Source organism: Pelobates fuscus, chromosome 3 (assembly GCF_036172605.1).
Source record: "Pelobates fuscus isolate aPelFus1 chromosome 3, aPelFus1.pri, whole genome shotgun sequence".
Lineage (NCBI taxonomy): Eukaryota > Metazoa > Chordata > Amphibia > Anura > Pelobatidae > Pelobates > Pelobates fuscus.
In genome coordinates this window covers 368,041,923-368,059,473 of record NC_086319.1, presented here as the reverse complement: position 1 = coordinate 368,059,473, position 17,551 = coordinate 368,041,923, and the positions used below count along the sequence as shown (strand labels likewise).

At 43.8% G+C, this 17,551-nt stretch overlaps 1 protein-coding gene across 1 annotated transcript in view; it reads right to left on the bottom strand.

Annotated features, from left to right (window-relative positions):
• The window catches only part of INSYN1 (inhibitory synaptic factor 1), a 32,625-nt gene extending 16,642 nt beyond the window's left edge, over window positions 1–15,983 (bottom strand). Inside the window, exons 1-3 of the mRNA XM_063449355.1 lie at window positions 15,659–15,983; window positions 14,831–15,059; window positions 11,121–11,599 (exon numbers count right to left, since the gene is read on the bottom strand). Coding sequence (XP_063305425.1) covers window positions 11,121–11,276 — 156 coding nt within the window. The 5' untranslated portion in view covers window positions 11,277–11,599; window positions 14,831–15,059; window positions 15,659–15,983. The remainder of the gene's footprint in view (window positions 1–11,120; window positions 11,600–14,830; window positions 15,060–15,658) is intronic.
• Between the last annotated feature and the right edge of the window lie 1,568 nt (window positions 15,984–17,551).

Here is a 17,551-nt window from a genome sequence, read left to right as displayed (position 1 = left end):
CCTGGTGGTAGTGGTACATGTCAAGTGGGGTCGGTCGCTGAGTCGATATGACTGCAGGTAGTGGTTTAAGGGCTCTGTCGGCAAGCCATTGATGCAGGTAGAGCCAATCCGTCTGGTGGAAATTCTGCAATGCCGCGGGGGTGAGACCACCCGCGAGATTCGGGTTATGTGTGATCGGGGTAAGCGGGTTAGGTGACGTGGTGAGCCGGCATGCGAAGCGTAGTGAGCACCACACCCTAAGGGTGGCGTCGATGAGGGGATTTTGGAGTCGGAGCTCCGAGTAGGTAAGGGAGCCAAGCCAGAGTCTGGCAGGGATCGTACCGCGTGACTGTGCGTGTGTGCCAGTCCACCACCCTTTGCAGATGCGTGGCCTGGTAGTATTGTTGCACGGAGGGTAATCCGGCTCCCCCCGCCGTCTTTGGGCATTCCAGGGTGGTTCTGCGTATGCGGGAGGCGGAGCGGTTCCATACAAAGCTACGGATGTCTCTTGTCAGGGTGCGGAAAAATGATTGCGGGATCGTAACAGGCAGTGTCGTGAATAGGTATAATAGTCTGGGGAGGACGTTCATCTTCAGGGCTTGTATGCGGCCGAACCAGGTGAGGTATAGTGGGGACCAACGGAGGAGGTCCTTTTGGATGTTCGCGAGTAGGGGGGGAAAGTTCATTTGATAGAGTTGTGTGAGATCTCTTGGTAACCACGTGCCCAGATACCGTAACCTGTCCGGTCGCCAGGAGAAGGCGAACTCTGTGCTCAGCCTGTCAACCAACTCGGCATTATCGAGTACAGGCATGGCCTCTGATTTGTTCATATTCAATTTCAGGTTGGAGACTTGGTGATATTCGTGAAACGCCTTGAGGAGGTTAGGGATCGAGAAGAGGGGTTGTTCCTCATATTAATCATTTTAACCTGTAAACACCCCTACGGATGATTGATGATATTGAACTATGAAATCTATAATGTAGGAAAGTATCAGTTTCTCTCCAAATTTGGCACATGTTCCACACATCCCTCCATCCCATATATAAAAGGCATAGAGAACTGATGGCGATACATACCCTCGTGTGACCATGTTTCCTTTTGAATATCAAAATACGTGCATAGGGTGGAGAGGGAGGGGTTAACTGTTGCATCTGTTTCTGTTCCCAAAAAAATATGAGGACAATCATTTCCATGGAAACCAACCATCTGTGCAAGGCTGAGTCTTTAAAATACTTCACATGAGCTTTGCCATGTCTGCCAGCAAACCCAAACAAACCCCCCCAGGCAAGCAGAGAACTGCGCGCTCCGTGCTCGTCGCGGCACGATGCTCTTTCTATCATTTTATTACTGTGAGACTTGTGACTAAGTTACATCAATATGTTACTGCGGAATAGCCTGGATTTATTAAATATCATGCAAATAATATAGCTCTTGGGGTGTTTCCCTAAAATTAGAATTTAAAGTGAATCACACATTTAAGGCCAGAGTAGTTACATAGAAAGCAAAGCTGACTTAGATAATTTTTCTGGTTCGGCTATTTTGACCTAGAATTTCAAATTCACTTTGCTTTCACCTTAAATTCTCACTTTAGTGAATAACCCTGTATGTGTAAATAATGTAACTGAGGGTGGCAACACCAAATCTCCACAGATCTCTACAGAGTCACTGCCAACCAAAAGAATTAAAGGGACACTATAGTCACCAAAACAACTTTAGCTTAATGAAGCAGTTTGGGTGTATTGATCATGCCTCTGAAGTTTCACAGCTTAATTCACTGTCATTTAGGAGTTAAATCACTTTTGTTTCTGTCCATGCAACCCTAGCCACACCTCCCCTGGCTGTGACTGACACAGCCTGCATGAAAAAAAAATGGTTTCACATTCAATCAGATGTAACTTACTTTAAAAGTGTTTATCTCCTGCTCTGTAATTTGAGATTTAATGACATGTAAGTCTTCTGCAGAGTATACCAATTTGAGCATAAAGGATACCAATTTGCAATAAAGAAAGCTTAAACATTAGATGTCTCTTTACAGGAAGTGTTTAGGAAGGCTGTGTAAGTCACAAGCAGGGAGGCGTGACTAGGGCTGCATAAACAAAATGATTTAACTCCTAAATTGCCGAGAATTGAGCAGTGAGACTGCAGGGGCATGATCTATACACCAAAACTGCTTCATTAAGTTAAAGTTGTTTTGGTGACTATAGTGTCCCTTTAACCCCTTAAGGACACATGACATGTGTGACATGTCATGATTCCCTTTTATTCCAGAAGTTTGGTCCTTAAGGGGTTAATGGTGATTTGGCACTGGCACCACAGCAAGAACTACAGTGATTTGCCAAAGGATGGGATGGTTTTGTGCGCTCACATCGTCCAAATTTTGAGCAGGTAATGAAGAAGTGAAATTCCTCTGAAGTACAATTTATACAAGGAAGCAATCATCATAACATCAGTTGACTGGATAGAGTTTTTAACTAACATGAAATGGGGGTTCATAAACCCAATCTAACCTCTCCATAATATAGTCCACAGTATCAAAATACAAATACATTACCCTACCTCTATAATATCTATAATATTTTTCTGGTTCAACATAATGATTAGGTACTGAGTGGGTGATTTATGTATCCTTTAAAAATATATAAACCTCTAAAATATATTAAATTAATTTCTTACATTATGGAAGATTCAACCAAAGCTATTTAAATCTTTAAATTGAAAACGTCGAACTACTGGCACAGGTTCCTGAAATGTATATTACAATTCAGTACTGATCAAAACACTCGGGGACTTCTAGTGGATTTGCTCAATTTGTTTTTCTAATGGGGTCTTATAGCACCAGTGAGATTACTAAATTAGTATTTGCCTCATGAATTCTATATCCTGACAATACACTACACCACGTCAGGCCTTGCTTAGATGAACTATGAATCCTAAGATTCAATCAAAAATACTGATTTTACCTCACAAAGTTTCTTACAAGTGTGGTTTAGAGTAACATTTAACCCCTTAAGGACACATGACGTGTGTGACACGTCATGATTCCCTTTTATTCCAGAAGTTTGGTCCTTAAGGGGTTAAAGCGGCACTGTCATGCCGAATTCCGTTTTTTTTTAACCCCCCTCCCGCCTCAACTACATCCAATCGACCCCCTAGTCACCCCCAAATGCCCCTATGCCCCCCACATTACCTATTTTTTATTCTTTATTTTCTGCCCCGATCTATATTCAGGGCGCCGCCATCTTTGTGTGGGTAGGTGAAGTCCCTGTGGGACACGTCATCTACCCACACTAGATAGCCCTGAGATTCCCGCACATGCCCAGTGAAACATCTGGACATGCGAACGGGAATTTCACCTATTCATTCATTCATCAGACAGACGAATGAATGAATAGAAAAAATCAGACGAACAAACTAACACTGTGTATCAGTGTTCGTTTGTTTGTTCGGTTTATTACAAGGAGGGAGCTACCGGCGTGCAGCTCCCTCCTTGCAATATGTAAAGACAGAAGCGGCAGGGAGCAGCGCTCCCCACCACTTCATAAGCCCCCCAGGTCCCCTCCTCACTCTATGGGGGTCAATATGACCCCCATAATAGCACAAGGGAGATTAAAATCTCCCCAATGCCCCTACTCGCTATACCGCGAGTAGGGGCATGTCCACTAAACAGTGAGCAGCCTGTGGCTGCTCACTGTAAAAAAAGGGTAATAAGGGGGGGACGGGGGACCTACTGTCCTCCCCCGCCGGTCCCCAACCCTGGACGGCGGGTGGGGGCCATAATGGGAATGAGGGGGGACCTACTGTCCTCCCCTCAGGCCCCCACCCCTGGGCGGCGGGTGGGGGCCATAATAGTAATAAGGGGGGGGGACCTACTGTCCTCCACCCCCCGGCCCCCACCCCTGGGCGGCGGGTGGGGGCCATAATAGTAATAGGGGGGGGACCTACTGTCCTCCACCCCCCGGCCCCCACCCCTGGGCGGCGGGTGGGGGCCATAATAGTAATAGGGGGGGGACCTACTGTCCTCCCCCCCGGCCCCCACCCCTGGGCGGCGGGTGGGGGCACTAAGTAAATTCCCCCCCCCCCCCATCAAGGTGACTAGGGGTGCCCAAGCCCCTAGTCACCCACCCCCCACCCAAATAAAAAATGCCCCTACCTACCCCCCTCACCCTAAAAAATAGTGAGGGGGGAATAAAATTGCTAACCTGTAAAGTAAAATTAAACTTACCATTCGACGTCTTCTTTTTTCTAAAATCTTCATTTTCAGCCCCAAAAAAGGCCAAATAAAAAACCATCATAGCCGTCGAACTAAAAATAAAATAAAAAACCCGAGCGCAAAAAAAAAACCCGACGAAAAAGAAAAAACCCGAGCGCACAAAAAAATAATCCATCTTCACCCATGGAGGGCTCCGCGCAGACTGAGCTCCGCAGGGCGGGGCAAGGCTTATAAAGCCTTGCCCCGCCCTGCAATTAGCCTAAGAACACTCTGATTGGTGGGTTTAAGCCAATCAGAGTGCTCTTTGTCATTTTACAAGCGTGGGAAAGTTCTTTGGAATTTTCCCACGCTTGTAAAATGACACAGAGCACTGTGATTGGATGGCTTGAAATCCATCCAATCACAGTGCTCTGTGTCATTTTACAAGCGTGGGAAAGTTCTTTGGAATTTTCCCACGCTTGTAAAATTACACAGAGCACTGTGATTGGATGGATTTCAAGCCATCCAATCACAGTGCTCTGTGTCATTTTACAAGCGTGGGAAAATTCCAAAGAACTTTCCCACGCTTGTAAAATGACACAGAGCACTGTGATTGGATGGCTTGAAATCCATCCAATCGCAGTGCTCTGTGTCATTTTACAAGCGTGGGAAAATTCCAAAGAACTTTCCCACGCTTGTAAAATGACACAGAGCACTGTGATTGGATGGATTTCAAGCCATCCAATCACAGTGCTCTGTGTCATTTTACAAGCGTGGGAAAATTCCAAAGAACTTTCCCACGCTTGTAAAATGACAAATGGCTTAAACCCACCAATCAGAGTGTTCTTAGGCTAATTGCAGGGCGGGGCAAGGCTTTATAAGCCTTGCCCCGCCCTGCGGAGCTCAGTCTGCGCGGAGCCCTCCATGGGTGAAGATGGATTATTTTTATGTGCGCTCGGGTTTTTTCTTTTTCGTCGGGTTGGTTTTTTTTGCGCTCGGGTTTTTTATTTTATTTTTAGTTCGACGGCTATGATGGTTTTTTATTTGGCCTTTTTTGGGGCTGAAAAGATTTTAGAAAAAAGAAGACGTCGAATGGTAAGTTTAATTTTACTTTACAGGTTAGCAATTTTATTCCCCCCTCACTATTTTTTAGGGTGAGGGGGGTAGGTAGGGGCATTTTTTATTTGGGTGGGGGGTGGGTGACTAGGGGCTTGGGCACCCCTAGTCACCTTGATGGGGGGGGGGAATTTACTTAGTGCCCCCACCCGCCGCCCAGGGGTGGGGGCCGGGGGGGAGGACAGTAGGTCCCCCCCCTATTACTATTATGGCCCCCACCCGCCGCCCAGGGGTGGGGGCCGGGGGGGGGAGGACAGTAGGTCCCCCCCCTTATTACTATTATGGCCCCCACCCGCCGCCCAGGGGTGGGGGCCGGGGGGGAGGACAGTAGGTCCCCCCCTCTTATTACCATTATGGCCCCCACCCGCCGGCCAGGGGTGGGGGCCGGGGGGGAGGACAGTAGGTCCCCCCCCTACTACTATTATGGCACCCACCCGCCGCCCAGGGGTGGGGGCTGGGGGGGGAGGACAGTAGGTCCCCCCCCTCTTATTACCATTATGGCCCCCACCCGCCGCCCAGGGGTGGGGGCCGGGGGGGGGAGGACAGTAGGTCCCCCCCCTCTTATTACCATTATGGCCCCCACCCGCCGCCCAGGGGTGGGGGCTGGGGGGGGGGGAGGACAGTAGGTCCCCCCCCTCTTATTACCATTATGGCCCCCACCCGCCGGCCAGGGGTGGGGGCCGGGGGGGAGGACAGTAGGTCCCCCTCCCTACTACTATCATGGCCCCCACCCGCCGCCCAGGGGTGGGGGCCGGGGGGAGGACAGTATGTCCCCCCCCTTTATTACCATTATGGCCCCCACCCACCGCCCAGGGGTGGGGGCCGGGGGGGAGGACAGTAGGTCCCCCCCTCTTATTACCATTATGGCCCCCACCCGCCGCCCAGGGGTGGGGGCCGGGGGGGGGAGGACAGTAGGTCCCCCCCCTCTTATTACCATTATGGCCCCCACCCGCCGGCCAGGGGTGGGGGCCGGGGGGGAGGACAGTAGGTCCCCCTCCCTACTACTATCATGGCCCCCACCCGCCGCCCAGGGGTGGGGGCCGGGGGGAGGACAGTATGTCCCCCCCCTTTATTACCATTATGGCCCCCACCCACCGCCCAGGGGTGGGGGCCGGGGGGGAGGACAGTAGGTCCCCCCCCCCTCATTATCTTTATGGCCCCCACCCACCGCTCAGGGGTGGGGGACGGGGGGGGACAATAGGTCTCCCTCCCTTATTTTACTTTACAGCCCCCACCCGTCGTTTAGGGGTGGGGGGCAATATTTTTTTTATTTTTTTTTTACAGTGAGCAGCCACAGGCTGCTCACTGCTTACTAGACATGCCCCTACTCGCGGTATAGCGAGTAGGGGCATATTATTTACTAATACCAAGTCATTTTTACTTAGTGTTAGTAAATTTGGCTGAAAGACCAATTTAGGTCTTTCAGCCTTTTAGTAGATAGCTCCCTGATACCGTGGGAATTAGGGAGTTATCTACTAAGCGGCTGCAAGATGCAGCCACAGCAATGAATAGGATCGGAGTTTCATTCATTTGAATGAAATTCCGATCCGAACAAAGTACCGAATTGCATCCTAACACCAATGGAGAAACAGTGCTCATTCTGTTAGGATGCAATTCGGCAGTTTTGCCGGCGTTCTGTCTAAGTGACAGGACGTTCGGCAATACTGACAGGAAGCATTGTGGGAACTGGGAGGAAAGCTAGGGATCATGGGAAAATTGGTCTGACCAGCGGAAATGAAGCACACTTTGCTCCTCCGCTGGTCAGAGCTGGTCAAGCGGAGGAATCCTCCATAAGACAGAGTCCCTACTTTGTCTTATGATTTTAAAGAAAACTAAAGAAAACAGGAAGAAAAGAATAACAGATCCCGAGAGAGGGGGAGAAGAGGAAGAGATTGAGGAAAGGTAAGTTCGGCATGACAGTGCCGCTTTAAAGAAAGAGAGGGACACGTTGAGGTATAACGGAAAATGTTGAGACTCTTTGTGCTCTGCTTACTGGGTCATCATGTCATAGCATGCCTGATGATTTAAAATTCATAGTGTTTGATAGTCCATTTGGGAGATATTCTGCCCCACAATACCCCTGGTTCATATATTGAAATAAATATATTTATCAAACACATACTTCAACACAATCACTGGAAATTAGAGATAACACCCAGTGAGCTCTCGATAAAACCTCAACTTCTCACTACCAATGTTTATAATCCCCAATTTACTATACATACACACACACACACACACATATATATATATATATATATATATATATATATATTATATTTTATCTCTTGGATACCAGATAGTCATTTTAATGGAGCCTTTCCCACCTATGGCTCATGGATTGGCTTGGAGGCCAGCCTGCTCCCTACTGTAACAGTCACCTGGGGACTTATGGAACAGTTTACCAGGAGTTGGAGCCCAGTTGCAGGAGATGGAGACAAAAAACAAAAACATAGTACAGATAAAGGGGTAATCCAAAGGCAGGGTCAGACGAGAAGCAGAAGTCAGGGCTGGCATCGGAGTAACGTAGTTGGTAAAGCAGGCAGAGGTTAGAGTCCAGGAAATCAGTCAGTAGTGTAGCAAAGATCCATCAGGAAGCACCAAACAGGCGAAATGACCAGATACTAGGTCTCAGGCAGGGTTGGCTTTTACAGCCTGCTAATTAGGTGCAGCTGACCCTAACTGGAAAAGGGCTGCAGGTGGATCAGTGCTGCTTAACCCCTTAACGCCGTAATGGCGTACCATGCCGTCACGCATTAAATGGGCTTTAAAGCCGTTGCGACGGCATGGTACGCCGTAACGGCTTAAGCCCCCAAGAAGAGAGGTGTACTTACCTCCGCCGCGATCCTCTTCTGGGGGGCTGCCTGAGAGCCCAGGCAGTCCCCTTCCGGCAAATGAGGCCCCCGGGGGCCATGTGACCGCTCTCAAAGAGCGATCACATGGCCTCCTATAGCTGGCTGTGGATCTGCCAGCAGGGGGACTGTCTGAAATATCAGACAGTCCCCCTGCTGGTAGGAGGTGTAAAAAAAATAAATTAGACATGTGTAAAAATAAAATAAATATATTTATATATATATATAATATGTATATATATTATATATATATAATATATATACATATTATATATATGTAACGTCATACAAAGTGTATTTTAATATTAATATAAGTACATATATTAATATTAAAATACACTTAGAATGATGTTACATATATATATATATATATATATTATATATGTATATATATTATATATATAATAGATGTACATATATATTATATATAAATACGTATAATTAAAATAATAAATAAATAAAATAATAAAATAAATAAATAAAATATTGAAACAAAATTTAATATAAATTATATATGCATATGTAATTTCGCTCTAACTGTATTTTGTTATTAATATATCTATATCGGTAACAAAATACACTTAGAATGACATTCTATATATATCTATCTATATATAAAATACAAAAAAACGCAAATATATATATATAGATAAATACATATAATTACATAAAAGATTACATTAGTATACGCGTAGAATTTAAATACCTATAAATGCATATATATTAAAATTCTACGTGTATATTTAAATAATCTTTTAACGTAATTATGTGATTTGATTAATTAAAATTTGATTGACATGCCTGACAACACAGGGAGAAAGTGCAGAGAATTTAATTCGCAAGCACTATATTTGACCCTGTAACTCTCCAAGACACCATAAAACCTGTACATAGGGGGTACTGTTTTACTCGGGAGACTTCGCTGAACTCAAATATTAGTGTTTCAAACTGGTAAATTGTATTACAACAATGATATTTTAAGTAAAAGTGACGTTTTTCGCATTTTTTACAAGCGAACGGCACTTTTATGGTCTATATTATTGTTGTAATATGTTTTACGGTTTTAAAACACTAATATTTGTGTTTAGTGAAGTCTCCCGAGAATAACAGTACCCCCCATGTACAGGTTTTATGGTGTTTTGGAAAGCTAGAGAGTCACATATAAGGCTTGCATTTCATTTTTTTCACATTGAAATTTGCCAGATTGGTTATGTTGCCTTTGAGAGCGTATGGTAGCCCAGGAATGAGAATTACCCCCATGATGGCATACCATTTGCAAAAGTAGACAACCCGAGGTATTGCAAGTGGGGTATGTCCAGTCTTTCTTAGTAGCCACTTAGTCACAAACACTGGCCAAATATTAGTTTTTTGCTTTTTTCACACAAAAACAAATATGAACGCTAACTTTGGCCAGTGTTTGTGACTAAGTGGCTACTAAAAAAGACTAAACATACCCCACTTTCAATACCTTGGCTTGTCTACTTTTTCAAATGCTATGCCATTATGGGGGTAATGCTCATTCCTGGCTACCACACCGTCTCAAAGGTAACATTACTAATCTGAAAAATTTCAATTTGAAAATGTAATGTTCTATATTTGACCCTGTAACTTTCCAAAACAACATAAAACCTGTTAATGGGGGGTACTGTTGTTCTCGTGAGACATTGCTGATTACAAATCTGTGCATTTTTTTGCAGTAAAATCTAACAGTGTTATGACATTCACAGTTAAAATGTCAGACGGAAATGCACATTTAAAAAAAAATCAAATTTTCTCACATTTTTTTTAATTTTATTCATAATAAATTATGTTCCATATATGAATAGTTAATGATAGATTAAAGCCCTGTTTCTCCTGAACAAAATGATATATAATAAGTGTGGGTGCATATAATATGAAAGAGGGGAACTACGGTTGAACAGACATTTAGCGCAAATTCCAGTTTTTGTTTACGTTTTGTTTTGATCAGAACGTGCACTATTGACTCCGTCCTGAAGGGGTTAATGCAGGGCAAGGTGGTCAGGAAGCAGAAAAAATGCAAACAGAAACTGAAGCCCCCTGGTGGATGTCATGGCAGAGAACCTGAACCTTAGAGGTCTGGCAAACCTATAACAGGGTGGCGATTGGACAAACACAGGGTGCTCTTTAGACAGAGGGTAACTAAAGCTATTCAGGGATGTGGGGGTTCTATGTTGTGGAGGGTTCTTTAGGACTCTGATTTTCAAGCACCCTGGCTGGCTGGATGGGGCTCAGCACGTGGGAGATTGATATCAGCCCCAGACTTAGTGGCACCAGGGAGGGGACTACATTTTTCTTTATTATTTTGATCACCCACTGGAGGGTGAATGCACATTTGGAAGTATAGAAATGCTGTGTTTGTGTGCCATGAAAAGTGTACTTGGTTCACCCTTCATCAAGTCTCGGCTGATTTTTGGGGAAACTGCTAAACGGGTTATAACCCCTCTGGACGCCCAAGCTATGAGAGGAAGACTAACAGAGATACTCTAGCTGAGTGCGGGTGTTTCGTTACAGCCATATTGTTGCATTCATTGTCCTACAACCTGAGCTTCTCTGCTCTCCTTCTTGCGCTTAGAATTTTTTTTAGTAATAATATGGATTGCCCAGTCTATCTTACCTCGGCCTACATCTCTGATGGCCCAATCCATTGTCTTACCTTTCTGCAGCTAAAAGATCTCCTGTTCTAACTGCCGTACTGCCCTGGTTAATTTATTCTACATTGTGAGTCCTGGCAAGTACATCGTTTTATTAAATAGAACATTGCAAAGGAGTTCTCTAGAGGTATGAGAGCGATGCACTGATTTACATAAATATCACATAGAAAAAGAGGTCAGTGAAAAAAACTACAATAGGTTTGTAAAATTGAAGGATGTCAGTGACATGTATGGTACATGAAATGGTGATAGGTAAGCAGGTTAGAGTTTCAGGTAACAGAAAGTTATTATGATGGAATTAAGTCACTCACCTCTCTTAATTCTTTGGCCACTTCTTTGAGATCCCGCAAAATCCCTTCTAGTTGACTGATGACGGCCCGAACTCTGCTTCGGATTCTCTCCCTCTCCCCAGCTTTGGAACTTCGTCCCCCCTGTTCCGTGGTCCTTCCCACTCCCCGAGAGCACATGATTCAGAGAGAGGCCTCCAGCCTCCTCTGCAGCTTCTCTCCTCTGGGGGGAGCTCTGCATCTTAACGCTTGCAACCCCTCTGCCCCTGCACCCCCTCCCTGCTCACTGTCACACACCTTCTCACAAAACTCTTTAGCCCTCTTTGACGAGGGCTTCCAAATCTTATCCTGTCTCGCAGACAAACTTGCTTTGGTTGAGTCTGGGTTTTGGAGGGGGTTTCAGATGCAGATTCAAAAGTGGGATTCAGTACGTAGGGATGCCAGATGCTTACATGAATCGAGAAATTAGATGATGCTGGTCTCGTATTAAAGGCTCATAATACCTGTAGGTAAAAGCAGAGTTTTGGTCAGTTTATTATTGAAATTTTGAATGTGTGCTATTAGAATACATTACCTTAAAGAATGACAAGAGCTATAGGGCAGGGGTAAGCAACTTTCAGCACTCCAGATCTTGTGGACTATATCTCCTATAATTCTCTTACAGTCCGTATCAAGGGAGATGTAGTCCACAATATTTAGATTGCTGAAAGTTGCCTACCTCTGCTTTAGGGTAATGATACTTGAAGCAATAGAAGGGATGCAGGCACATACAGCATTATTAAGAATGGTTATATGAATAGAGATAGGTTGGACAGGTTTGAACAGATAACGAGAAAGTAACATTTTCGCAGTTTGGCTGTGCTATTTTGGGTTTTGTCCATTTGGCGTTTCGGTTTTGGACAAATATCATCCATGTCATCTTTTTGGGAAAGATGATTGGGACCAACCAAATGGCACAGAAATTGGCCAATCAGTGAATTGCAAAATATAAATGTGCTTTTTTTTTTTGCCTTTTGGTTCATAGATCAAGTGAGAAGAGGTAATTAATAGAAGGAAAAGAGGAGGAACAGTAAACTTAATTTATATATTTATATGTTTAGATTATTAATAAATATATAATATTATGTTTTTTCCCTCCATTCGTCACTTCTCGCTTGAGGTGTGAATACAATAAACATTTAGTTGCTTTTCCGTAGGCATCAATAATCTTTTTTTTTTGGAGCCACAGACAGGCCTACAAATCTCAAAACCAACAAAACAGTTTTGTCCATTGTCCATGTTGTTTGTTTTTGTAATTCGTCGACGTAGCATTTCGGAGTTCGGGATTTCAGACAATTGCTGATTACCAAAATTCGAGCTTGCGTAGGTATATCCTGAGGTCTTGATGTTATTATTAGCCTGCTCAATGGTGCTCTTTTTATTGATCTAGGAAGGATGAATGGTTAAGTTGACCTGTGACTCAGAGATATGCCATCTGGAATGATATCACTGGCTACTCATGAGGACTTTCTTAATCACATTGGCATTATTTAATTCCAGAAGATATTTTTTCTAATTTTACATTATACACAAAGTTAGGGATACTAGGTCTGGGCTTATGGCACCATTATCAGATGTATGGCAGGCTTTACAACAATAGTTATGTATATTTTATAGAGGTTATGTGCTATTGCATGCTCGTTATGTGCTATTGCATGCTTGATGTTTTACAGATGCGTGTCCATGACATGGCACCAAGCAGATATACCCAAACAAGTCCACTGATTGTGGGCTACCACCACAAAACACTGCAAACTGCTTACCCCACACATGCTACCTCACAAGCAGATTTCAAATGCAAGCAAATCTCTACAGGCACTCTCCACATACACACACCTACAACACCCTCTTTCAACCCTGCCCATCTTATGTCCTTTTACATTCCACTTTTGGGGAAACCAGAGACAAGTTACCAGTGAACGCTGGTAACTTGTCTCTGGTTTCCCCAAAACAAGTGTGTAATTAAATCTGCTTGCACTGCACTTAACAAACACAGGGTATTTTTCCAGTGAGAACTCTTTAGAAGGCACTGACATGCCCATTTTCAGGGGGTTTGTGTGTCATTGGTGATGACACGGCCTTCTCTGGCCTGTTCTCCTCATATTGGGCTATTTTGTGTTTAAATGCCCCTGATACATTTTTGTCCCATTCAGCCCCTGTTGGGAGGTGCATTTAATACTGTCTGAGTAGGTGATTTGTAGATGTGTGCTTGCTTGGTGCTGTAGAACTGAGATGTGTCTGGTCACTGTGGTATAGATGAAATGCTGGTGTGGTGGGGATGGTGGGTGCTGTTGTTGGCAGCTGTGTGGTTTAAGGGTGCTGCAGGAATCATTGTACTATGGGTTGTCATGCTCAATACCATGCGGTTTGTAGGTAATTGAGAATCTTGGGGATAATATAGGTTTTATGTTGCTTATATTTGCTATGTAGCTGATACTTTCTGAGTGGTTCTTGTTTAATTTTAGAGATCTGAGAGAACCCAGATATTATGTAGAAGAAGTTAGCACTGGTTTTGTAACTAAAATAAGGCCTATGCTATGACTTTGCTTTCCACATTAAAGGGAACTTATAGTTCCAAAAAACAGCAATTTTTAGGTTCCCTTATGGCGATGTAAAACCTGATGTATTCATTCTCCCCTTGGCTGAATAAAATTAGGTTAAATCTACGGTAAGCCAAGTTGACATAACCCACAATCTCTTCCAACCCATTGCTTCTCATATAGAAGAAATGGATTGGAACTATGCAAGTGCGGTTAAACACCACGCTCCTCCAATAAAATGCAGCTATTGATTCCAGTACTGAGTTCTACTCAATTTTGGAGGACGGAGCGACCGCTAGTAGCTGTCTGGAATGGTCATATATGGTCTCCTATGTTTCCTTTTCTACCCTCAACTGATAATTTAATATTGGATATCAGGAAAGAAAGTTACTCAAGGCCACAAATCCAGAATAATAATAACAATCCAGCCACTGCGGTGAAATCTTTGTGATGGTTGGTGTAGATATAGTGAAATCTTTGAGATGGTGGGTGTAGCTATGATGACATCTTTGTGATGGTTGGTGTAGATATAGTGAAATCTTTGACATGGTGGGTGTAGCTATGATGACATCTTCGTGATGGTTTGTGTAAATATAGTAAATGTGGTAGAATGAAAGGAGAAATACAATGAGAAAGGTCTAGTGTTCAACCATACATGCATTACGAATCAGCATTTGGTTTTCTTTACTGCAACCGACCAGAGTTAGATAGGAGAGGCTATATGGACCCATTTAATGGGTAACAAGGACTGATTAATACAATACAATAACAATAAGACACAATTAGTTAACAGGTATTGCGGGTCTATGGGAGGTTGTATAAATGTACCCTTTTAGCAATATATTATAAGAATGGGTATATAAAGGATGGCTACATAGGGCAATATCCAAAAATGGCTATTGTGAAGAAGAGAAAATACTATCACTGCTGTCATTTGTCATTAGGTTGCTTTTATTTTTACCCTATTACATTTTAGACTTTCTGTTTCTCCGTTTCCCTGCATTACGTTTCCATTTGACAATACTGTACAAATCTTTCTCTCTTTTTTCTCTCTCTCTCTCTCTTTAGCTCCACCCCTTGTCCTCCTTCTCATTTTTGTCTCCATCCCTTCATAATTTTCAGGGGTGTCAGAGGATGACAGTTGCCTCAACTTACCTCATAATCACTTTGGGTAATCCTTCTCTCCTCCTCTGGTATTCTGTCATTCCTTGTAAGTAAGAAAGCATCTAAATATCCCCCAGGAATCCAAGGTATCAACCAACATTCTATTTCCAAACGTTCTTCACCAGGCCACCAAAAACCAAATCTCTCGTCTTTTTTTTTTTCTCCGAGATCAGGCACCACACAGGAAAGGATGGGAAGAAGACTGACTTGAATTACCAACCTGTTTGGGACATAAAAATCAGCATTATCCTCTAACAGCGGTCTATTGTGTCATCCTTTTCATCTTTCTCTTTTACGTATTAATCTCCGTACACTATTCCCATTCTCCCCTTCATATACATTGTATCTTCTTTTATTTTGTACCCATTTCCCCTATTCCTATTTATCTATTTTATGGTTAATTTGCTACAATTCTCCACATCTTCTAACCTTCTTCTCTTCACTTCTGCATTTCTTTTTTTTATATATATTTTTGGGGTTTGCCCTTCCCTTTTCCCCTGATTGCCCTCTGTATCCTTTCCTTGATCCGTTATCATCTTCAGTGCTATTCTGTGTTCCCTCCCCCATTTCCATTTTGTGTTCCTGCATTTCTCTCAGTCTCCCTCTCTCTCTCTCTCTCTCTATCCCATTCTCACTGTAAATCTTCTTCCATATTCTTCATTCATCTGCTACCACCAGCTTAATGCCTGTCGATTTTCTACTCCTATAAGCCATGCCACTGCGATACTTCAACCCCTCGCCTTTTCATCCTCCATATTTAGTTTCTATTTTTTTTCTTTCCTACTTCCCTCGTAATTCCCTCATTTCCATTGCGCTCACCATGCCGTGTGGGAACGAAGAATCTGTTCTATTCTGTATCTGTTCCTCTCCCCTCCCAGGTAGACGGAAGCAGATACACTGATCAGGCCTCATCTCCCAAGATCTGGTCCTGATGCTGTAGCAAAGCTGATTCAGTGCTGGTTTCTTCAGCTCTCTGCGGCATTCCGCTTACTGTTTCTTATGCTGTATTGAAGGAGGGTGTCCCCCGTCTCTCTTCCCCTCGTCTCTACTGGGGGATGCACAGGTTTTGCTAGCTGTGGGTTCCCCCTTGTTAAACACAGCGAGCAGAGCATGTGCCCCAGCTCAGCCTTAGAGAGGGAGAGAGAGAGGCAGAGAGAGAGAGAGAGAGAGAGGGAGGGGGCAAGTGATAGAGAGAGGGAGGGAGAGACAGTGAACACTGCTTAATAGAGGCTTGCATATCATGGCTATACTAAACCTTCCACACTGGTCAGAAGATTGGTCAGTAGTTACAGACTTTGTATCAATGTTCTTTTATGGCCATTTCCATGTTTCCAAACAGAAAACATTATTTGCTTAGGTACTGCGGGGTGACACTTAATGAAACTCTCCGCTAACATAGAGCCATAAAAAAGCATTGATACATTAGTCATTCCTTTAATAGCGGTGGGAAGAACATTGTTCCTTTATGAGTCCTTTATTTACAGAACTGCAGAACATTTCTTCTATAACCAGCGATCGTGGCAGAACATTGCAGATCACTGCCTGTGTATCTCTACATCGCATCTCTGTCCTACACTGCAAATAAGCATCTCCCACTTTACGGATCTAAATATGAAGGTTTGGTATATTTTAGCCACAATGTCTCTAGGGCCAGAATAGAACAGATTCTAGGTGAACAAAATAATAGAACAAATCCACAGTTTTATTGGTGTGTTGCATCACAGGATTGTTGATTATGATGCTCACAGACTCACACAGTGCTCTCACGCCAGTTACAGGGTTGATGTGATGCGATAGAGCACTCACTTGATGGGATAATATATGCGTGTCTGTGAAGGGGGGGAGTAGTGAAGTAACCCTTGCTCTCCCAGTCACGGATTTGCGTTGTGTCATTTGTCTACCAATCTGTGTCTTGTGCGTGACCACTTTCATGAGGAATCTTTCCAATACAGTCCATAGAAATGTACTTTCTAGTCTCCTTCCACATGCAAGACCCAATAATTATTAGCTATTGATAAATATTGGTAGTTATGTCTGGTCCCCAGTTCTCTAATAAGTACTCATCATAGGCGTAGGAACCCAAAAAATCTGGGGGGGATAGCATTTTTACTCGCCGGGTGTATTCTTATTCCGTAAACTAGGAGTTGTTTATCCCATTGTACAGCGCTACGGAATTTGCAGTCGCTATATAAATGACTAAATAATAACATTAAAGGGTCACTACAGGGAAGGGGTTTTACTTACCCGGATACAGCGCTGGGATCCTCCTGATTAGAACCACCCCTACCCTTCCCATGAATATTAGAACCACCCCTACCCCTTCCATGCACAAAAGAACCCCACCTACCCTTTCCACGCATATTAACCCCCCTACCCCTTCCATGCATATTAGTACCCCCTAACTCCTTCCATGCATATTAGAACCCACCCTACCCCTTCCATTCATATTAGTACTCCCCTAACCCCTTCCAATAATGTTTCTACCTCCCCCCTCCTCCCATTCATATTAGTAGCCCCCCTAAACCCTTCCAGTTATTTTTCTACCTACCCCTCTCCCCCTATCCTTATTAGTAGCCCCCTTAACCCATTCCAATTATTTTTCTGCCATGTTAACTAACGCCAGTGCTGGAGTGCCGCCGTGTTTACATTAAAAGGCCTGCAGGGACAGGCTATAGACACCAGAACCACTACATTAAGCTGCAGTGGTTCTGG